The 23,089-nt window shown below is 38.3% G+C and overlaps 2 protein-coding genes across 4 annotated transcripts in view; one reads left to right on the top strand and one right to left on the bottom strand.

Annotated features, from left to right (window-relative positions):
- Positions 1-15,441, top strand: part of LOC121869561 (matrix metalloproteinase-16-like) — a 29,554-nt gene extending 14,113 nt beyond the window's left edge. Inside the window, exons 2-13 of the mRNA XM_042370957.1 lie at positions 5,334-5,438; positions 5,655-5,787; positions 6,681-6,781; positions 6,952-7,156; positions 7,422-7,570; positions 7,841-8,015; positions 8,127-8,263; positions 8,818-8,958; positions 9,231-9,371; positions 9,529-9,636; positions 9,769-9,859; positions 12,955-15,441. Coding sequence (XP_042226891.1) covers positions 5,334-5,438; positions 5,655-5,787; positions 6,681-6,781; positions 6,952-7,156; positions 7,422-7,570; positions 7,841-8,015; positions 8,127-8,263; positions 8,818-8,958; positions 9,231-9,371; positions 9,529-9,552 — 1,311 coding nt within the window. The 3' untranslated portion in view covers positions 9,553-9,636; positions 9,769-9,859; positions 12,955-15,441. The remainder of the gene's footprint in view (positions 1-5,333; positions 5,439-5,654; positions 5,788-6,680; positions 6,782-6,951; positions 7,157-7,421; positions 7,571-7,840; positions 8,016-8,126; positions 8,264-8,817; positions 8,959-9,230; positions 9,372-9,528; positions 9,637-9,768; positions 9,860-12,954) is intronic.
- Positions 2,856-23,019, bottom strand: LOC121869563. Of its 3 annotated transcripts, none has more exons than XM_042370962.1 (7): positions 22,899-23,019; positions 21,544-21,706; positions 21,056-21,230; positions 20,559-20,729; positions 19,313-19,465; positions 18,766-18,927; positions 2,856-3,340 (listed from the first exon to the last, which is right to left on the bottom strand). In XM_042370962.1, the coding sequence occupies exons 2-6, from the start codon at positions 21,669-21,671 to the stop codon at positions 18,781-18,783; spliced, it is 774 nt and encodes a 257-aa protein (XP_042226896.1). In that variant the 5' UTR covers positions 21,672-21,706; positions 22,899-23,019; the 3' UTR covers positions 2,856-3,340; positions 18,766-18,780. The 3 variants fall into 3 exon arrangements, with proteins under 3 accessions (XP_042226896.1, XP_042226895.1, XP_042226894.1); XM_042370961.1 differs by lacking the exon at positions 2,856-3,340 and adding an exon at positions 15,636-16,014; XM_042370960.1 differs by lacking the exon at positions 2,856-3,340 and adding an exon at positions 15,636-16,014 and having other exon boundaries at positions 22,820-22,943.
- Between the last annotated feature and the right edge of the window lie 70 nt (positions 23,020-23,089).

Raw genomic sequence — 23,089 nt, 5'->3', positions numbered from 1 at the left:
AAACCACCCACCATTAGATTTAACACAATTTAAACCACCCACCATTAGATTTAACACAATTTAAACCACCCACCATTAGGTTTAACACAATTTAAACCACTCAGCATTAGGTTTAACACAATTTAAATCACCCAGCATAATATTTAACACATTCTCACCCACCCAACACAAGGTTAACACAGTTTAAACCACCGGACGTAGAATTAACACACCAGACAGCTATTCTGGCCTGGGGGGGGGAAACAGAGATGGTCCACACTCCCTTTCTAGGAACCCAGTGAGGCAGTGACAAGGTTAAAACTACTTAACCTCACAAAGACCACACACTCCACTCGACCCTGTAACTTGAGGGTGAGTGATGAACGTATTGGTGTATCAAGTGTGTGTGTGTGTGTGTGTGTGTGATCAATCTATTACATTACATACACACTTCGCTAAGACCAAACATTGTAAACACACTTATCAATACTCTTATCATCCATACCCCGCCGGAACCTACCACACCACCACCACCACCACACAAAACTTACTCAACAAATAAAACATTCACCCACACTCTCTCTCGATTAGTTTCCGGTTGACAACATTTACGATTAGTTGATGACGTCATGACTCAACTATGACGACATGAGTTACCAGAAATGTACAGTCATCATCCTACAGAGCGCTCGCGGGTATAATTTTTTTATTTTTATACAAATCTCTATACAATTAACTCTAATACGTAAATATTCCCTAAATTCCAGTAAAATATATATCAAGTGACCAATCTGTTAGGTTCATTTCTCCAGACCAACTTCCCAAACGATCACTATTTAACTCAACTTCCTCCGCCCCGGCTGTGAATACCGGTTCCATCCCCCCCCCCACTATCAGCTGAGTCATCTTGGGAGACATAGAACGAGTGAGGTAGGAAATGTAATATAAATGTGTCAAACCAACTTGCTCTTCCTGTTGCTTTTACTTACTGTACTAGCAACGGTGAAATATACCCAAATGGCAACGCAGAAATGTCTAGTGGCAACGCGGAAATATGTCAAATGGTAACACGGAAATATTGGCAACGTTATGAGTAAAAAAAAATATGGCAAACGAACCTAAAATAAATACATACTTGTGTTATTAAATTCATTATACTTTTGAGAGTTCAGCACCCTCTCTCTCACACGATAAGTTTAACATTCTTCACACTCATACATGTAATTAACTACTAAACGAGGCTATTAAGCGACTAATTACACGGAGAACGGAAACATTACCTCACACATGATATTCCCAGTACTGTTAACCATAGAGGAACGTGTAAGATAACAGACCATTAATAACACCTAAAATAACTGTTTGCGCATTAATAACAAAGCTAGCAGACTATGTTACTAAGAGCTAACAGACTGTATGGTATATAAAGCTAACAGACTGGTACTTAAAGCTAACAGAATGTATGGTATATAAAGCTAACAGACTGGTATTTCAAGCTATAACAGTGTGGTATATAAAGCTACTGTACGGTATATAAAGCTAACAGACTACAGTATCTCAAGCTATAACAGACTGTGTACGGTATAATAATATTTACCCTCTATTACAAAACACATATAAAACCGTATCTAACTGTAGCCGCCATAAGAGAAGCTAATCAACACAGGTAAGAACAGGTGAGATGAGATATGATGCTGCATATAACAGGTGAACGTCGACACAAAGAACCAGGGGAAGGAAAGGGGGTTAGGGAAGTTACACCCTAAACTAACGGCAACAGTCGCTTCCTCCTCCTTCCCGCCCTCTAACCTAGTCTATTAACTTATCACATACAGTTAACCACTTCGCTGAGGATCTTCGTAAATGAGTATTAATAATCTTCTGGTCTTATAATCATATGGAGTGCTTTATACACTACATACATACATACATACATACATACATACATACATACAGGCAATAACACCTGGTGAAGTTCTTTGTCTTACCAGCCATAATATTATCATCTAAAGTAACCAACCACACCTCGCCAAGACAAGGCTAAACTATCATCTGAAGACAAAAACACAAGGTGACAACTGGTACACATACATACATACATACATACATACATACATACATACATACATACACACTGAGGAAGTATTTATTGCCAGTACATAATCTATGGTTTTGTCAATGACCTTCACAGACCACGTCAAGGTCACGCCTGCCTCCTCGGTTGACATTCACGACACGGAATTCCTTAATGGGGACTGACACACACACACACACACACACACACACACACACACACACACACACACACACACACACACCAGAGAAATTTTGAACGAGAGAAAAAGTTTTTTCTTTATAAGTTTAAAATATGGCAGTATATACATTATCTAAATTTCTTAGTGGTTTGTGCTAATCTATTGTGCATATACACGCTACGCCCCGGAAGTACTTAAACCACGCAACCACATCCCAACCCGTGAATGTGATTAGTTCAACATACACACACATGACTACAGTTCGATAAAAATATAACCACATCATTTACAGAAAATAAAAACCTTAACATTGTGAAGGTAACGTCCTGTGTATTTACGAGAATTATTGAAAGTTGGAATAAAAATTAAACGTGAACTAAGAACAATATACTGTATGCCTCACAAATTTTAACAAAGACAAATTTAAAAGAAAAACTATATACCTTTAGGAGTTTTAACACGTGACCAAAGGAAGGTAGAATAATTACATACACCAATAGATATCTTTGTTTTTAATTATAAGGTCGTGTATGTGTGACCACTGACCACAAAGGCGCCTCACTCGAGCGGAAACGCATCAATATTCTTGTGCACTTCCTCTTCAGTGGTTCATTGGTTGCCACTTCGCTTCACCAGATCCACCTCACACTTCCTCCATAGCTTTTATCTCGGTGTGGGTTAGGTTAGGTTAAAGCAAAGACAGGCTGCATTTTCACTTGGTAACTCATTCACTCAATCTGTACTGTACTACAAACAAGCAAAGCCTCTTGGGAAAAACCATCTTCTGTACAAAGAAATGGACCACTACAGTAATCTTTCAGGGGGCTTCTTATAACGAATCGAGTATACGTTGTTGAGACGTTGTAATACATTATAACATCAGCAACCTCGAATTTTGTTGTGTTAAGGGATCAGAGGTGTTATGGTAGGGTACTTGTGTTAAAGGTCACCCAGATGGCGCGGCCAACAGTAACCAGGTGGTGCCATGGTAAGGGTAAACAAGCTCTTATCAAGTAGGTGTGCCTCACCTGTGTCCGGTGGTGTGACGTAGGTGCTGGAGGTCACAAGTGAGTCTCGCGTCGTTTGGTTGAGCGCCATCAGGACTTCTGTTGAATGAGAAAATAATCCTGATTAGTATTGTAAGATTTCCACAATACAAAATAAAATTACATTAATCAGAGCTAAAATTACATTAATTCAGTCACCGCTTTTACTATATTTTGGTTCTCATGAATAATAGGAACCCAGCTTATTTCAATTGATTAAATAACCTAACTTAACCAAACGTAACTTATCCCCACCCCTCATTTCGAGTTAATTTGTTTAATCAGCATGTTAGATAAATAGACATTCTTAAACTTAATGAAATACTATTATTTTTACATTAAATCAACGAAAATATACCAGGAATGACACGAGAATTGTTTATAAAAAGAAAAACAAAAGAAAAACTGTCACGCCACAAACGCAGGAAGTATCAAAAAACTAGACCAGGAGCCATCACACACACGACGCCCATACGATCAATTCTACCTCTCTCGTGTACATTTCCGAGTGTGGCAATTTTGGATCCCCCAACTAGCTGTAGTGGCATTATGTATTCTCTGTCATCATTTATAGAAAGATAACGTTAAAATATCGATAGGTAAAAAAAAAAGCTTGGTCGGGGAAACTCAGCTGGAACATTTTAACTCAGGGAAACTCAGCTTGAATACCTTAACTCGGGGAAACTAAGCTTAATATTAAAAGTAAAGAAAGCTATACACACATAGTCGCAACAGTGTACATATCTCTTCTTGTCAGCTTAACGGAGAACAGACCGTGTGAGCTTGTAAACATGCCAGGCCCGGCCCTGGTATTATACGACCCACATGGCTGACGGTCTCCAAACATTTTGACATCTGTTTCCACTGTGTTTACCGTGAACCAAACAAATTATTGATAAACCTTTATTATACACCAGATATCTCCACCTAGGACAAACATAACGTATAAAAATAGCTTATAAATTGCTCTTGACTACCTTGATAATATGTGGTCATTAAATATCAATTAGGAGATAAAATCCATAACATTACTTAAACCAACCTATAGTTCTTGAATTATTAATAATGAATATGAAAAGGACTTCTATAATGTTTAGAGCGACTTACTTAACTTAATCCTGAAAGTTCCCGCCAAGAACTAACTTTCTTAAGCTTCCCTCACAAATATCGTTTCATAATTCACACTCAAATAACACTTCATAAAAATATTTCTCTGCATATTTTACTACTGGTCAAACACGAAATTTAATATATTTTTTGCTGTTTTGATAATATAATTACCAGCGTTTATTTTTCATCTCCTAACCTTCAGTATTACCATAATTACCGAGCTACTTCGGTAAGTACCTGTAATTACTGATACTACCGACCTAAACTTTCATTTGCCAGATATAATTACTCAGACTTAGTCCTCAGCAATTATATACAGTAAAGGTTCCCTAGACTTTAATACAGTACCTAGATGTTGCCTTATATCCACCCATTCAACAGATTCCAAGGTAACAAGTCATTATATGGGTTTTTCATAGTTACAGTAGAGTGAAAGACAAGGGCAGGATATATACGTAATTTTCGTATTTGATAAGACTAACATACAGTACACTTGAATTCTGTACTGTATCATATATTTGTATGTACTTTTGAATAACTAGCCAGCTATTATTACTACTACACTGGTGCAGGTAGTTAGTACTGTACCACCGCTCCTAGGTACGGTATTGATCTGGTTGTGAATAATACATTACACGGTAGTACTGCACAGACTGCCTCACCCTCGTACCAATGTTAGTCTACTTTATCCTTCTCGTCACTGATCAGCCTGTTACCCAATCATAGGTTTCTCAACTTATAATCAAACCTAAATAACATAAAGATATTTTTACTCACAGGCGATAGTTATATTACGGTAAATAGATTATCATATAACCATCACAAAAATCATTCTTGTACCGTTGAAAAATTATTTAAAATAGTTATATATCCCCATAACAAAGCTATCATTAGGGTTATATTTTGTATAATATATAAATAACGAGTTTGTTTCTTCCCACAGCTGTACTTGACCAGGTTTGGTTACATGGATCCTAAAGTTACCAACCCTGAATCAGGATCACTTATCTCTGGGGAGACTGTGAGAGATTCTATCATGGAATTCCAGGTTAGTGTGTGTGTGTTTGTGTTTATTTATCTGCACAATCAAACAATAATTCCAAAAATAATCATAATCTTTTGTATTGTCAGCAAGTTGTAATATTATAGTACAATACTGTACAGTGTCAACCTTTGCCTCTACACCTGTACATTAAAGACTAACTAACTATCAGTGTTTTTCTCCCATCACCTCACCTCATATTCCTTTATCTGTTACATACAGGCATTTGCTGGGCTAGATCAGACAGGAGAGTTGGACGACGAGACCATTGAGATGATGAACACTCCTCGTTGTGGTGTGAAAGATAAGATTGGCTTCGGTGCCAATGCCAGAAAGAAGCGTTATGCTCTGCAAGGTCAGTGTCTGTTTGTTACTTTCTTATGATCATTATTGTCCAGCGTTAGTACAGGTGGATACGGGAGTACCCGGAAAAAAACGGCCGTGTTTGGTACTCTCACACTTGATAACATTATTATACAGTATTCAACTTTAAATTATACAGGTACCTTAAATGTACAGTATAAATAATTTAGATTTACATATGGCCTTCATAATAATGACAATAGCAGGAAAACTGTTCAGGAAATTTATGTAATGCTGTAATGTACGGTACATGTACGTAAAATAATGGAACAACTACACAAAAAGTGCCGTACGTATCCTCAAAGTCCACGAGTCTTGCTATACAAATATACAGTATACTCGTAGATTTACTTTACTCCATAGACTATAAATACGGTAATATTCTATCTTTGGTAAAGCTCTTAGGGGAGTTTATGGGGTAACTCAGAAAAGATGAATGGAACGAGGTTGTCACCAACGCTTTGCCAAAACTATTTTAGGGAAAGCAGGTGTGAGCTATACAGTAATGTGTGTGTGATCTATGTTAACTTCCTAATACTGTACTGTACTGGGTAGCTCAGATCAGTAGTCTCCAACCATGTACAATATTGTGTACAGTACAGAATTGTAATATCCATACCTCTTGTGTACAGGATCCCCTCTAAGCTGAATAAAATTGTCTGTTGTTAGCCGAATAAAATATTAAAAGTAGCGTCCCTATAGTGAAGGGATTAAGTGAGGAAATGGTAAGGAAGAGTGATGCAGGAGGAGTGTAGAAACTGACTGAAGAAGCCGAGACAAGTACAGAGTAAAGTATAAAGTATATAAGGAAAGTCCACACATATAAAATATACAAAATGAACCTTTAATCTCAGCAATGATTCTAATGCTTCGTGGTTTCAACAGGCTCAAGATGGCGTGTCAAGGAAATCACTTACAGGATCACCAAGTACCCTAAAGGTCTTCTGAGGAACGACGTTGACAGAGAGATTGAGAGCGCATTCCAGGTATGAGATGTGTTGTATTATTTTGTACTTATGAATAAAAAAATTTTACAAACTAACTATCTGAAGTTATTTTGATTTCTGGAATAAAGTAAATTTCTATAAACTCTTTTATGTAGAACAAAATATTCCACTGATTATAACTGACAGAATATTTACCCTCCCACTTTCAGGTCTGGGCAGATGTGACTGATTTGGCATTTAGGGCCGTGTCTACTGGCAAGGTTCACATTGAGGTTCGTTTTGAGCGAGGAGAGCACGGTGATGGCGACCCCTTCGATGGTCCCGGAGGTACACTGGCCCACGCTTACTTCCCCATCTATGGCGGTGATGCTCACTTTGATGACACTGAGGCTTGGACCATTAAGTCTTACAGAGGTGAGTAACTATATGTACATTGCTTTGTTGACGGTCTTTTGCAATTTTAATGTGAATATAATGACAATAATCTCCTTCTACCTGTCAGTCCTCCCGACCATCTCCCTCTGTTGCTGTCATCCACTTACCATTCTCTCCAGCTCTCCTTCCACTGTTGTATCTATCCTGTACAGTACCTTGTGTTTAGTTAACCTGACAGTCTATACAAACAATGTATCTATCGCACAAAGATATGGTGTCTGACCTTTGATCTTGTTATTTCCAGGCACAAACTTGTTCCAGGTAGCAGCGCACGAGTTTGGTCATTCCCTCGGCCTATCCCACTCTGATGAAAATAAGGCTCTCATGGCTCCCTTCTACCGAGGTTATAAGTCTAAGTTCACTATGGACGAGGATGACATAACAGGCATCCAGGTGAGTTGACCTGACCTGACAGTCTACACTCCTAATACCAATCATGGCAGTAACTAGACTTCACAATAATACCAAAGATGAGGAATTAATACTGTATCTCTAACAACAAACTATGGCAATTATCTGCATAATTAAATCACAAACTGGATTATCACATCCATTGAGCTCTACTGCAATACTTATTGCACTACAACTCGCAGGATGAGAATGTGATGCACAATAAACTAGCTGCAGTCCACGGCACAATTCAAATGAGGATTCCTATTTCAGGCACTGTACGGGAAGAAGACTACCCGGCCTACCCCTCCAACACAGCGACCCCCTACACCCAGTGCTTCAGATAGTGGTAGTGGAGGCTCTTCACCAAGCGAGTCCTCTCTCTGCAAGGATTCATCTATTGATGTTATTGTCACCTTGCCTGACAAGGAGACGTACGTGTTCAAGGGTAAGTCACCGACTACAAGCTTACACACATCAATTGTTATTTCCTATACACGGTATATATATAACTCGTGATTTATTTTATTATTTTAATAATTCTTGCCGTCAATTTCAGGATCTCAGTACTGGAAGCTCATCGACGATGGAATTGCACCCGGTTACCCCAAGCTAATTTCAGAAGGCTGGCAGGGTCTACCATCTAACCTTGATGCTGCCTTCACCTGGACCAATGGCAAGACTTACTTCTTCAAGGTGAGTCATCGTGTAGTTAATACTTAATAGTGTATAGGCATCCATCGGGTTATAATAAGAGTTGTGTTACAGAAAGTAAGACGTAAAATGATCTTTCATAAGGGGATGTACTGATATTTCTGACTTATACTGATCTAACTTATCCTTATCTGACATATCCTGACCTAACCTATTCTGATGCCTCCTGATCATTCCTGACCCATTCTGACTTGGTCTATCCTTCCCTAATCTCACCTATTTCTGATGCCTCTTGACCATTCCTGACCCATTCTGACTTGGTCTATCCTTCCCTAATCTCACCTATTTATGATGCCTCTTGACCATTCCTGACCCATTCTGACTTGGTCTATCCTTCCCTAATCTCACCTATTTCTGATGCCTCTTGACCATTCCTGACCCATTCTGACTTGGTCTATCCTTCCCTAATCTCACCTATTTCTGATGCCTCCTGATCATTCCTGACCTCCTATACGATCCTGTTCTTATAGTATATCAATCTTTCCCTCCAAGATCATTCGTTGTTCTGTTACTCAGTGTTGGTGATTACTTTTCAGGGAAACCAGTACTGGCGCTACTCAGGTCTGAAGAGAGACGCAGACTACCCTAAGGATATCCAAAAGGGCTTTTCTGGAATCCCTAACAATATCAATGCAGCTTTTGTGTGGTCTGGAAATGGCAAAATATACTTCTTTAAGGTTTGTATATATAAAGTTCTGTTTCTTATGATTTATAATTGTTGATGGCTTTTGTTATTACTAAAATTGTTATGCGCTTAAAAACCTTACTTGTTGAAGCGCTGTAGCAACATTATAACATCAACGTCTAGGTGTGTATCCAGCAGTATGTAGTATTATGGATTAAATTGTATACTGTATTAACGTACAGACCTCACTTCTATACAGCCGTGATATATTAATAACTGACGATGAATTATTTTGTAAGAATTAATATTAATTTCCTTCAACAGGGTTCGGAGTACTGGCGCTTTGACCCTGCTCAGCGACCTCCCGTAAAAGAGAGCTACCCCAAGGATATATCTAACTGGGAAGGTCTTCCTAACAATATTGATGGCCTTCAATACTCTAATGGATACACGTACTTCTTTAAGGTACTGCTATACAAGTCATTCTAAATGGGGTCTTTCTGAGATACTTTCTGGTAAACATATACTGTATGTTATATCAAATTATATTATACAGTACTTTGAATATAAACATAAAGTATATAGAAAATATTTTTAAACTAATATTTTTTTTTCCAAACAGGATGGACAGTACTGGCGCTTGTGAGCCTTCCGTATAGACACAGCTTCCCCAGAGTTCCCTCGCCCAGCAGGCTACTGGTGGTTCGGCTGCCCTGCCTCAGGCTCTCAGGTACTGTACCACCATTGTTAAACATCTACCTCAAAAACTGATCTCTGTTTCCAAATCCAGTAAGTGCAATATAAGGTGTTTCATTATAATATTAGCAACAGACATGGAGTTAATTCTGTTGCTCTTCCACAGATGCAACATGATATCCAGAATGACCGAGCAGACATCATGCCACCAGCGGCAGCGAGAGATGGAGACAACGAGGACGATAGCTTTGACGTTGGTGAGTACAAAGTTATCATAATCATAAAATTCTGTTCTGAAAACTTTCATTGAAAGCTTCATACTGTATACATTAACTTTTATAAAGTTTTTATTTTGATGCTCAATTTTGTTAACATAGCTATTGTGTGGCTGTTATCACTGTCTGTTATTGATGGAACTTGTTTTATTCCTCTTACATATAGTATTATTACCTACTGATATTGCTGTACTTTATTGTGCTGTGTTCCTGTCATATTACTTGTATTAATTATTACATGCTTCAATACAATATTAGTTTGGACTAAAGTGTTTACTAATACTCGTTAGTAGAGTGCATGCTTACTACTGCTTGTTAGTCTGAACTCACAAGATAATTAAACACTGCTTCTTTATGTGACCAGAAAATTAATATTAATACTGTACCATAGTTTTAGCTATGTGTTATTTGGTGTTTGGATGAGATAGTTTTCTCAAATGTACAACAGAACTTTGATGTTTCCCTAACTGCTGCCCTCATGGGTGTAAAGTTTATACCATTAATGGAAACAAAAGAAAATGGGAGGGGAAAGTCATCAATTAAGAAGCAGTGTTTAGTTTCTTTTTTGTGTTATTGTTATTGCATGGAAACCTCCTTACCTTCACCTCATTATTTGCTAACAATATGTTGTCTCCTGTGCTTCCTTGCTTCTCGTTGCCAATGTTGTTTTCTTAGTCTAGTATTTTATTTGAGTGACGCTGTGTTGTGTTGCCCTCTACAAGTGCTTGTCCTGTTTATCGTTTGTTCCGCCATTTGTCCCACGTCGCGTACTTGTAGTGTACTGCACTGCATTATGAGTTTCACTGTTATGCATCTCACATTTGCACCAATGAATAAAACATAGTGAAGACTTTGACCGAAGCAGCACACCAGCAAGTTGATAGAGTGCTGCCTCCTGTCTTCAGCACTCCCAGCTGTGAATGGGGACCCAACTTTACAATTAGGGGAAGTGAAAGTGGTCAAGTGGTGCAGTTACAATGCCACCTTGTGTATCAAGGTCTTAGTACTGTATAGTGTGCTGTACCTGTACTGCCCCTAACAGGCCATCAGGCTTATAGGAGTGGTTTCACTTTCACTTCCAGTAAACTGCATCTGTTGTGTTAGTGCACCATGACTTAATACACTGTAATACTGAGGTATGATGTAGCTTTCTGGACAACTACTGTAGTTCCCAACGTATATTTTATCACCACAGTACAGTCAGTCATTACTCCTGCTAAATTAGTAGTTGATCATTACTGAAGCATGTTTTTATGCAGAAAATTAGTTGTCATTGCTGGCTCCTGCTCATGTCTTTGGCCATCTTAAGCTACAGACATATAAGAAGTTTTAAGTACTTGTTACCTTTATACAGTATTCTTGTCAATCATTTTTGCCTCACTCCAATAAGGAAGCTTATTTACTTCATATGATCCAACATCCAGCAACTGTACAAAATCCAGCTTTGATTTTGTTCTGTTTGTGGTCATGTTGACAACAGTAATATGAAGAGGCTCTCAAACTTAGTGTTTGAATTGTATCATGTCTGTAAACTGTAATGTAATGTAGCACGCCATGTGTACTAATATCACTCCTGATCGTATGATGTCGTCCATGTGTGTGTGTGTGTGCATAAAACTCGATCAGTAACTGGTAGTGTATCGTAAATGAAGCACTGTAGTGTATTGACAGAATGTAGTTTGTATTGTACAGTACTGGAGTGCTCTCTCACTCTCTTCATGTTGTTTCCTTCAAGTATTGGTAGACCTGTAAAACATCTTTCACATAATTCCGAGCTCAAGTAGCAAACATAGATTACAGCAATATTCGTGACAGTTCAAGATTACCGCATTGATTATTTTGATTTTCCAGTTGAAATAATTTTGTGTAGCAGTATATATATATTGACTGTGTATTGCATGTTTGTTGTTTGAGAGCCTCTGTGTGGTGGTGACGTGGGTCTTCCCTCAACAGGAAGCTTACCACACTCTGGGTAGGAAATAAGGTCAGCATCCTCCAGTCATACAACACCTGCATCTCCCAAGTACCTTCAGTGGTACTACAGCAGTCGTGTGGCTTGCATGCTTGGTCAGCTTGCCTGTACTGTGCCAGTCTGTACTTGGTGGCATGAAGCTCTGGAATCGGTTACAGAATGAGGTAACAGTGTCGTCTTGTGTGACAGATACCGAACAAGAGCGGAGCGTCACCCGATAGTGCAGCTACCGTGGGCCAGACGGTTGCGGCAGCCTACCAACCCAACCCCTCCCTCTCCCCATGTCTTGTGAAATGGGTATGCCATTCTCACCAACAACAACCCTCCTCACGAGTGCTGCTCTACCCATTACCTACTTGCTTCTGCTTCAACGATGGAAGTCACAATAGTGGCCTTAAGGAATGATAGAACTCTCACTAGTTTTTTATACAGTAAACCAAAGTCACTATTTTCTTTGACCGAGAACTATTTTACCGTCTTCCTGTCCTGCCTCTATTAACAGTTCTACTACTAATGTGATAAATGCTGTACAACAATACACTATTACAGGGACTAATACAAACAGTACTATATATACTTAATAATAACTAATGATGTTTCTACAGCATAATCCTTTTTGTAGTACAAGTTTATACAGTATATAGAGAACAGTTTAGTATAGATTCATATTGGTAATGATGGTTTAATACAAAGCTCCTTAACGAGGCCTTTAACAAAACTTTGGCTTCCTCAAAACTACTGGCAGCAGCTAGATGCTAACCTATACCATTCTATCTACTACTACTAATACAGTATATGCCGTTTAGATTAGTATTGTACAGGTACCGTTCGATTTACGCATGGATTCCGTTCAGAAACCATTAATAAATATATCCCTTATAATCGAGCGATGCCTGTATTTACACCTCCATATTATATTGTCTTTGTAAGCATCATATTACAGTGTACTGGCGTCGCTTGATTTACAAATGGGTTCGTTCTAAAACACCCCCACGTAAGTCAAGGGACGTCCGTGTATTGCTGGCGTGTAAACCAACGTACCGTACTGTACGTTGTCGGAAGTACGCCATAAAATGTTTGACTATTGTGACCACCTTTCCTCCAGACGGTTCAGATGGTGATTTACCGGTGAGCCCCAACGTCATAAGACCTCGAGTGGCAGGAGCTAGAAGCCAGGGTTACCAAGAGAGTGGCGCCACCTACACCGCCCTCACCCAACCAATGACTCTCATTCTCACACTTTTCATAACACTCCTGCTTAAGGCATAAACCAAATGAGTCTTGTTAATTTAATGCTAAAGTTTATCTCTGTTTATATCGTCATTTTACTCTCTTGATGTCAAATTTCTTATATAAATTAATACTAAAATCTTATTAATAAATTGTCACCAATAAACTGTTACTTGTCTCTACCATTTACAGTACAGGAGTTTGTTGGCCGTAAGTAACATTGTTCAGGGATACAAAAATATACAACAGTTTTTTTCTGATGTTGAATGAGGGAACAAAATACAGTAGATACAAAAATATACAATACTGTATTTCCTCCTCTGGTGTTGAATAAAATTAGGCAAAAATATAATTCTTACTTAGCATGTACACTGTCAGCCAGATCTTCTCGAACACCTGGGCACGATAGATGTTAGAATGGGGATTGTCATCTGGGAATGGTTTCAGTTTCTTCGTTCATTTTTTCAGATTTGTGTTGAGAAATTTCTGGCTAGTGTACATTAAAATCTTTGTTAACAGTAAGAACAGGAAAAACTGCTAATTATTACAGGATTACAAATTGTTAAGGCTACATTGTGGATATTACATCATGACGTCTTCGTGGCTTGTTAACGATCTTGACAAAAGGCAGAATTGACGAGAGATACCGTTAGGCAATACTGTAATCTTGGCAGTGCATTTAGAGGCTACGGAGAATGACTTGGATAATGATGGCAGGGGATAATTTAAGGAATTTTTAGGAATGGCAAGGGAAAATTTAGGGAATTTTCAATAGTGTTTTGACATTTCTTTCCCTAAAATAGTCAATTGAAACACAAAATTCATGGTGATATACCTTGTTACCTGAAGTGTAGACTATGTGTAGACTATCCCTGTAAAAGCCATGTTGGTATATCTTTTGCTACCTGAAGTGTAGACTATGTGTAGACTATCCCTGTAAAAGCCATGTTGGTATACCTTTTGTTACCTGAAGTGTAGACTATGTGTAGACTATCCCTGTAAAAGCCATGTTGGTATACCTTTTGTTACCTGAAGTGTAGACTATGTGTAGACTATCCCTGTAAAAGCCATGTTGGTATACCTTTTGTTAACTGGAATATAAACTACCCCTCAAAGAGCCCATAAACTGCCAGTTGCATCTCTCTCTCTCTCTCTCTCTCACTGCCCCAAGTTTTAAAAGAGTATGATAAACAGTGCCTCTGTGATTATAACCATTGACTTTGTTGGTGTGCATGTTGTTATTACAGTGAGGCTTCCATCTTAAGGACCGAAGATTTAATGGATAAAGTCACACATAACGAACTACCGTATCCTCCCTCGCATACAGTACCTGTAGTTCGTTATATGGAGGTTTCACATATAATGGACTCCTATACCCTCTCCCATAATGTCCGTTATATGGAGGTTTCACTGTAGGTACTATGGTCACTAGTAACTAGTGACTTAAGTAAAACATATGTGATTTGTACATGAGAAGTGAAATGTACCGGATGTCCAAAATTATCAGACCTGTTATAAACCTTAATAACTTCAGAAGTATTATGAACGCAACACAGTTTACTAGGACAAGGGAAGACTTACGAGTTGTTCCTCGTGTATAATAAATCTAGAGTATTTTACCTATAATGTTTTCGAGGTATAATGCTAATCAAGTATAATAAAACCATCATATTCTGTCTATAATATTTCCGAGGTTATTAAGCTTTAAAATGGGTCGGATGATATGATAAGGACACCCTATATTACTCAGCATGTATGGGGTCTGTCTGTAATGGAACGTACAGTATAGTCTGTCTTTTTTTTAAAGCGTTCGAGTACTATGCCTCAACTCACTATGCATATGACTATAAAAAGCAAACATTTGATCTCTTATTTCCAGTACAGTATGTGTGTGTGTGTTGTTTATGTGTATACAATGTGTCTTGCCTGAAAATTGTTTACTTGTTAAAATTCTAATCCTTGTGAAATGTTAGGAATTTTTTGCTAGGATTTATGACCGATGTTCAAAAGTTAATGAATGTTTTATCTGATACACAAACTATTCCTCAAGGCATTAAGCTTTGTTACTGTACAACAAAGCATAAGTTATTGTTAGTCATGTAAGCATATAATTTTTTTCTGTATATATTTGTACATAAGTATTGTTAATAGGGTTTTACATACTACTGTAAAAAAAAAGAAGAGAAAAATTGAGGTGTTCAAAATCATAACCTGCTATCCGCCAGTGGTCAATATGGTGGACGGAAAGTCAAGATTCTGAAAGCCTTAATTAATCTCACGTCCTGTTAGCTCTGTTTTTTTTTCTATAATTCTCTCTTCTTAACAAAATGCACTATTAGTGAATAAATCTGTTTTTATATAATATTTGTTTCTCTACCTTTTGTTTTCCTATATCTGTACAGTACTGTATAGGACGGGGGAGACACACCTGACACACAACTTTCTCAGTATAAACAATGTGTATACATTCATTGTATTGTACTCCACAGCATTCACATCAGAAGACTTCCTGGTACACAAATCAAACACCATTCAACAGTTGAGAAAAAGGCCAACAAAATATAGCAATTTATTCATATACAATAATATACAGTACTTAGGAATCACAGTGAAATATTAGAATGTGATTGAATTAACCCTTAAACAGCAGCCATCACCAGTGGAAGTTAGCTGTGAGGGTGGCAGCCATCACCAGTGGAAGTTAGCTGTGAGGGTGGCAGCCATCACCAGTGGATGTTAGCTGTGAGGGTGGCAGCCATCACCAGTGGATGTTAGCTGTGAGGGTAGCAGCCATCACCAGTGGATGTTAGCTGTGAGGGTGGCAGCCATCACCAGTGGAAGTTAGCTGTGAGGGTGGCAGCCATCACCAGTGGAAGTTAGCTGTGAGGGTGGCTGCCATCACCAGTGGATGTTTCATGTTCATTATATTTAAATTCTGCAGAGTAAGGAATCCATAGCTGCTGGTTAAGGGTTAAATCACACAATTAATTCTGGTCTTCTCATTCATAGTTCTTGTATTATGGAATGGCAGGAATGTGTAATATATTCTTGTTTATCTTCTGCCTCGATAGTTTAGTTGGTGTGAAGAGGAAAGGCTCAGTGGAGATGGGGTGTTCAAGACCAGTAGAAGGAAATTACTATACACTGTAAGACTGGAGGCCCTATTCTGAGCTAAGAGGGCAGCTGGGTATGAGTGCACTGTAGAGGAGAGGAGAGGAGAGGTAGGGGCAGGGCAAGAATGATATTAAGAGCTAAGACCCTGATGAAGAGAGACCACATGAGACTGTGCACCATAGAGAGGTGTCATCAGTTAATCCCAGCTAACCCGAGCAAGTGTGGAAAATGGCCGTAAAACATTGACGATGAAAGTAAACTAATACAGTAAAACTGGGACATATAACTTGAGTGAGTAGAGAGGAGGGTTAACAGATGCCAATGGGTGGGAAGTTATAATTAAAATGGAAGAAAGATAAAATAAAAAAGAGAAAGAGAGAGAGAGAGAGAGAGAGAGAGAGAGAGAGAGAGAGAGAGAGTATGTGTGTGTGTGTGTGTGTGTGTATGTGTGTGTGTGTGTGTGTGTGTGTGTGTGTCAGGCACCCCCACTTATTTCACCTGATGATTAAACACCCAAATGCTAACCTAACCAAACCCCCCGTTGAGTGTTAAGGTGTGTCATCATCAAGCGAGGGGTTCCTAATGTTCATCTGATCTGTCGGTAAGTTGAGCATAAGCAATCCTGTACTATCCTGTACCTTGAGGACTAAAAAAACTATTCGACGCTTAAATCTTCTTTACACAAAATGGCAACACATTTGACGCATAAAACTTATACAATTCTTTACTTTCAACGCATTTTTGGAATATCGTCGGTACAACATCCACTATTACGCACGGTGCTGTAGGTCATGTGATTTTTGCGGTGTGATCACGTAACAATAACAGCACCGGGGGGTTCTATCCTTCACAGAGATGACCACCATAATAATAAACAAAGAAAAATAAATCAACCAAACTCTTAAGATATTACTCAACTACTAATTCCTTTGGTCACCTGTAATTAACACCTCAAAATTAATTAATCTATGGTATTAGTTTTTGGACATGGCCCTTCAATCATACTATTACTACCTGTACTACTCCTACTATTACTACTACTATTCATACTCACTACAATAATATTCTACATGATCCCTGTGGTATCCTCATAACCTCATCTCATAATGACCATGTGTTGAGAGATGAATATAGTCAAGTATGTAAATATGTCTTGGTCTTTCATTATTCTGACCTTCATCACTGATAAGTCACTAACATCAGAGTGTATGTGAAGAGACGTGAAAAGGTGTGTGTGTGTGTGTGTGTGTGTGAGGTGTAGTGTGTGTGTGGCTGTGGTGTGCGTGTGGTGTGCGTGGACTTTATATGAGCTGTTCACAAAGTTCACTTGCAATGTTAAGAAAATTTGGAGCATTAAACTAAATTAACTATTATATGCTGTACATAATAATACAAATTCTTGAAATATTTTCTGAGCCTTGAAAGGGAATATAATTTTCCCTTTGTTAGTTCTGGCTATTAAAAAAAATCAATTCGACAGTCAGTGACAGTGGGTTGGCCTGAGTTCATTCCCCCACACTGACCCTTGTCTGATGTAACACAAGGTCAGATGTACGCTGGACCACACAATACAATAATTTGATAACAGGAAAGGCCTATCACTGAAGGCCTATCACTGGAGGCCAATCACTGGAGGCCTATCACTGAAGGCCTATCACTGGAGGAGTTTACCTTGCATGATTTTCCATTAGTCGTCAACATTAATGGATTCAAGTCCATCTGCCAGTGGGAGGTATCGTGTAATGGAAGAGCCACGAATGGAAGCTCAGACTATACTATACTAAGACTATACATACCTTTCTTCAGTACACTTTACCTAGCAGTCTCATGGCCACAATGCATCACACACACATTTTTATGATTATGAGATCTTATTTACTCAGTCCACATAATGGTATCAAGAATGGTATCTTTATCACTATCACATAATTCACCTTTCTGTAACTGACAAATAAATTATTATATCGACCTTTACACTGTTCCCTCTTTATACAGTGGTACTCTATTTCTCATCAGGTCCTAGCGTCAGGGTGCCATTAACAATCACAAATCAAAATTCTACCCGTGAATTTTTAAGAATTATTTGGGTTGGGTTGGGTTGGGTTGGGTTGGGTTGGGTTGGGTTGGGTTGGGTTGGGTTGGGTTGGGTTGGGTTGGGTTGGGTTGGGTTGGGTTAGGTTAGGTTAGACTATGTTTCATTTGACATAAGAAAGACAACTCAATACCTGCTTAAGTATATATCATAGAACCTGAGATATGGAACAGATGAAGTATAATGTACAGCCCCATCCCATATTTCCCTACCTCTCCAAGTCAGCCAGGCAGCACCAAACAGAAGTAACTGATGGGGATAATTCAGTATCTTGTGGGTGGGACTGTATAACTGAGACTGCTGCAAGATCTTGCTCTCGACACCATTTGCACGTGGTGATTAAAACGAGGCAACTACGAACGGCAAAAACAATGGCACTCCTCAGATATCCTACTGAACACAGGATTAAACTACATAATAAATACATCATCATCATATACCTACACTACAACTACTAAAAATACCCTATGTCTATTTTACCTTATGACTCTTTTTTTAAGTAGCTACAATTTTGAGGGATTTAATTTTCCTCAAGTGGTCTCCCATCGTTGCCTCATACTCGGCGTCTTTGATCTGGTGAGCTCCCCGGCTGGTCTGGATAAAGTTGCTGAAGAGAGAGTTTGCTGTGCCGTAGTAGTCAACCTGAGGGGCAGAGACAACTGTTAAAATGGTGTGTCAGGTTTTATTTATAGTCTATTATACATGTTTAACTATTACCAAACACTAGGTGAAATATTAACATGAAAATAAAGTAAGATGAAGGAATCTAAATGGCAGAAACAAAATATATTCTCTACCAACAAAGTTCTTTAGTTTTGTCTATTGTTTTATAACTACTGTACAGCCAACACTATCTCGCACGTCAACGAGAGATTTATAACACCAGGAGAGCAACACCAGGAACTCAAAGGTTTGGATCAGTGAGCTTGAGTGAGATGACAGGAAGGTGAGGATGTCGAGGCGTTTATAGCACCAGAATAAGATAATCAAGCCATGTAAAAGACATACAACAAGATGCCTCACATACCAGGGTCTGGATGTAGGCTTGGATGCACGGCTGTAACAACGGCTGCCGCATGGAGTGGAATTTCTTGGCCTCGGTGAGTAACTGTCCATTTATTTCCTTCAGTTGGCGCTGTGCACTGTCTCTCTCCACTATCACATCGGTGGTACGCTTACCCTGGAACAAAATAAAACAACTTAAAATGGATGTTGCTAAATAATCTTTCATACAAGTAAATTAATACAGCAGGTGAGTGGACACAGCACTAGTTTCCTATCCTGAGTCACTGGTTCAATCCCGAGGCCCTAAAGGTTCACCCAGATGATTGTAATGGTGGCCAGGCTGCCTCCTTATGTGTCGAAGGTTTAATATAAAGTGTACTGTATCACCACTGTCCTCTATAACCTCCCATGCCAAATGGAATCCACTGTCACCAATAAATTAATACAGTAATTCTCTCTTCATATTTATACAGTCTAGGATACAACTCCTGTACAGTCAGACCTAACTTTCATATACTGTACGTAGATGGGAACAAAATTTTTTAGCCAATCTGAATGTTGTAAATGAAAGGTGTTCTAATAAAGTGTTCTTAAATATCACTTTTACTTTACTTAACTTGATTTTATTTTTCCTTACTTTACTTTACTGTACCTTACTTTACTTTACTGTACCTTACTTTACTTTACTGTACCTTACTTTACTTTACTTATTACTTTATTTTACTTTACTTTATCCTCTTCACCACCTGTTCATAAGCCAGTTGAATGGTCGTACATGTCTCTGTTACACACTGTGGGCAAGTACTGGGGTATGTACTGTACTGTATCGTAATGAAAAACTCCATTGATGTCCCTATAATACATAACATAACCCCCCCAAAAAAGTCCCATTACATCTAACACTTAAAATGACCTAAATAGTGTCCCTAACTTTTCTTTTTCAAATACACACACAGAAAATATCAATTCTAACCTTTAACTTCCCCCCAAATAACCTTAAAATCAACCCAAACCCTTAACTTCCCCTAACCTAACCCTAAACTTCCCTAAAATAACCTTAAAAGCAGCCCTAACCTTTTAACATTCCTAAAATAACCCTAAAAATCAACCCAAACCCCTAACTTCCCCTAACCTATCCCTTAACTTCCTTAAAATAACCTTAAAAGCATCCCTAACCTTTTAAAATTCCTAAAATAACCCTAAAAATCAACCCAAACTCTAAACTTCCCCTAACCTAACCCATAACTTCCCTAAAAAAAATTCCTAACCTTTAACTTCAATCGATCCAGTTTATCTTGGCACTTCTGGACGACGACCAGCTGAGCGTCTCGCCGTCTACGGAGAGCATCTAGAGGTTCATACAGTGCGTGGTATTGCTTCACCGGGTCACCCATCACCTGCTGTACTACTGAGCTCGTCTCTTCACTCTTAGCCTTCATCTGATGTAAACGAAAGAAGGGTTAAATATAGATGAAAGAAGGATCTAATAAATGAAAGCAGGATAAAGTATAACTGAAAGAAGGGAACCATAATATAGCATAAAAAAGTCACAATTTTGGTTAGGTTAACTTTTCTCTAACCCCTCCCCCCTATTTTAGACACAACACCCCACAGTTCTCTCTCTCTCACACACACACACACACACACACACACACACACACACACACACATACACTATTAATGTTATCTCAGAATAAATACAATTACCTTCTAATCTTTCAAGTCATTTATGTGTGTGTGTGTGTGTGTGTGTCAGTGTACGCACCTCCATGACCACAGACAGGTACTCATCGGTCGCCTGTTGCATCTGTGGGGAGACTGCTGCCAGACCGGAGGCGCCCAAGTCTTTCAGCAACTTCTCCTCTGCCTCCTGTGTATCTTTAACAGCTTCCCCATAGTTCCGCACCTCACTTAAGATCTTGCAACAGCCGGCCTCGGATCTGAAGGAGAGGGAAAACATCACAGCTCACGAATATTGGATAGGAAGGAAGGAAGGAAGGAAGGAAGGAATCTCTCTCTCTCTCATGGATATTACAGGTAAGAAACCCCCTTGCTAATTTCACCTCATGATTAAACAGATTTTGTTAGGTTAGGTTACTCATCGATAACTTAATCAAAAACTTTTAATATATTCTAAGGATTCACTTAAGAATTTACTGTGGCCTAAAATAATAGAAAGTTTACAAAGACACAAACATTAATAAGCTGATAACTGGTGAAGTAATAAAAATTAAATTGGTTGGTGAGACTCACTTGGTAAGCTCCACCCAGAGGTACGCTAGACTCTCTTCCTCCTGGTGAGGCAGAATACCACTCGCAGGTTTGGGAGCCTCGAGAATGGCAGATGATTTCCCAATACCAAGACTCAAAAATGACTTCATTGTGTTGCCGTGTTAACTCCTGTCTTTCAAAACTTCTGAAATATAAATTAAAGGGATTATATCATTGTGTTGCCGTGTTAACTCAAGTCATTCAAAATTTATGAAATATAAATTAAAGGGATTATATCTCCAGAAATAAGCATTAGCGCTGGAAATAAAGGTCATATTCATTCAAATCACCATAAAAGCATAAGAAAACCTATTACCATTATGGCATGAATTGAATCTTCAACATATAAAGTTCTGTTAGATAATGCAGGAATTCTTATTGCCATCAACACACGCTACAGTATACGACACCCAATAAAATATATTTATATAAATCTTGGTATTATTATCGTTTCGACCATCCAGCGAATTTAAGGATTTTAAGATTTAGAATCAGTAGTTTAGACAATTCTACGACGCGTTGCTTCTGTAAGGTTAGGTTAGGTTAGGTTGAAATTATGTTTTTCTGATGTTTTTTATGTGGATGACGGAAACGATATTTTTACGTAAACCTCAACACTCCATATATATAAGTGGACCTGAGACCTCTGGGTGGTAACAGGGAAGGCTACCACAGCACCACAAGGTCAACTAAAACCCAAGGTAAAATTATTGTTTCGGTCATCCATCCAGTAGGGAAATCACAAAAAAAAAACTAATTTGTGGTAGAAATGAAGATCAGAATCATTCAAAACATCAAAAAACACCAGAAAAATATAAATTCACCCTAACCTAACCTAACCTAAAATTCGCTGGATGACCAAAACGATAATAACACCAAAGCTAACCTAGACCTTGTTGTACAGTATTACACAAAAAGCTATAACCACCTACAGTAGTTGGTATGAGCTAACCCCAGTGGAAGCTTCCGTTGTCTTTGAGGAATTACCATAAATTTAAATTACTTTCTTCCCTGGTAGGCAACTTATGACACACCCTGTAGTCATAATTTTTTTGTAACATTCATTCTTACAAAAATCAAACATATTTCAGTGATGCTGTTGGCCAATACATGTAAACAATTATCTTAAAAATTATTTCCATTTAATAAAGAAGTCACTAAGAACAATAATAAGAATTAAAAGAACCAAACATCATCTGAGGCTCTCAGTAACACACATAACTAACTCTAAACTATTCCACCAATTACTAAAACTTACACAATACTGATTAAGATCTATCAGATATAATTATTGATGAAGAAGAAGGTTGTGACGACCTATAACCTCCATAACTTACAAAATAATGTTGTGTTGCCATTAACCACTAACAACTTCCTTCTGAAACACCTTAACAAGTCTAACTGGAGGAAGTCGTTTCATTAATCACTAATGTTTTATATATTTAGGGATTTTTTAATAAGATACTAAGTTTAATATTAAAATCTCTATAAATGTATATATATACGTAAGGATATTAACGTTAATTAA

This window comes from Homarus americanus, unplaced genomic scaffold (assembly GCF_018991925.1).
Source record: "Homarus americanus isolate GMGI-L3 unplaced genomic scaffold, GMGI_Hamer_2.0 scaffold23578, whole genome shotgun sequence".
Classification (NCBI taxonomy): Eukaryota; Metazoa; Arthropoda; class Malacostraca; order Decapoda; family Nephropidae; genus Homarus; species Homarus americanus.
This window is presented reverse-complemented; position numbering and strand designations above follow the sequence as displayed.

Bases quoted from the DNA above. Each gene is read 5' to 3' on its own strand.
- LOC121869563 (XM_042370962.1), bottom strand. From the start codon at position 21,671: ATGAAGTCATTTTTGAGTCTTGGTATTGGGAAATCATCTGCCATTCTC. The intron at 20,730-21,055 runs GTGCGTACACTG...CGTTTACATCAG, and splicing joins ACCTGTCTGTGGTCATGGAG to ATGAAGGCTAAGAGTGAAGA. The intron at 19,466-20,558 runs GTTAGGAATTTT...ATTTTGTTCCAG, and splicing joins TGGATCGATTGAAGTTAAAG to GGTAAGCGTACCACCGATGT.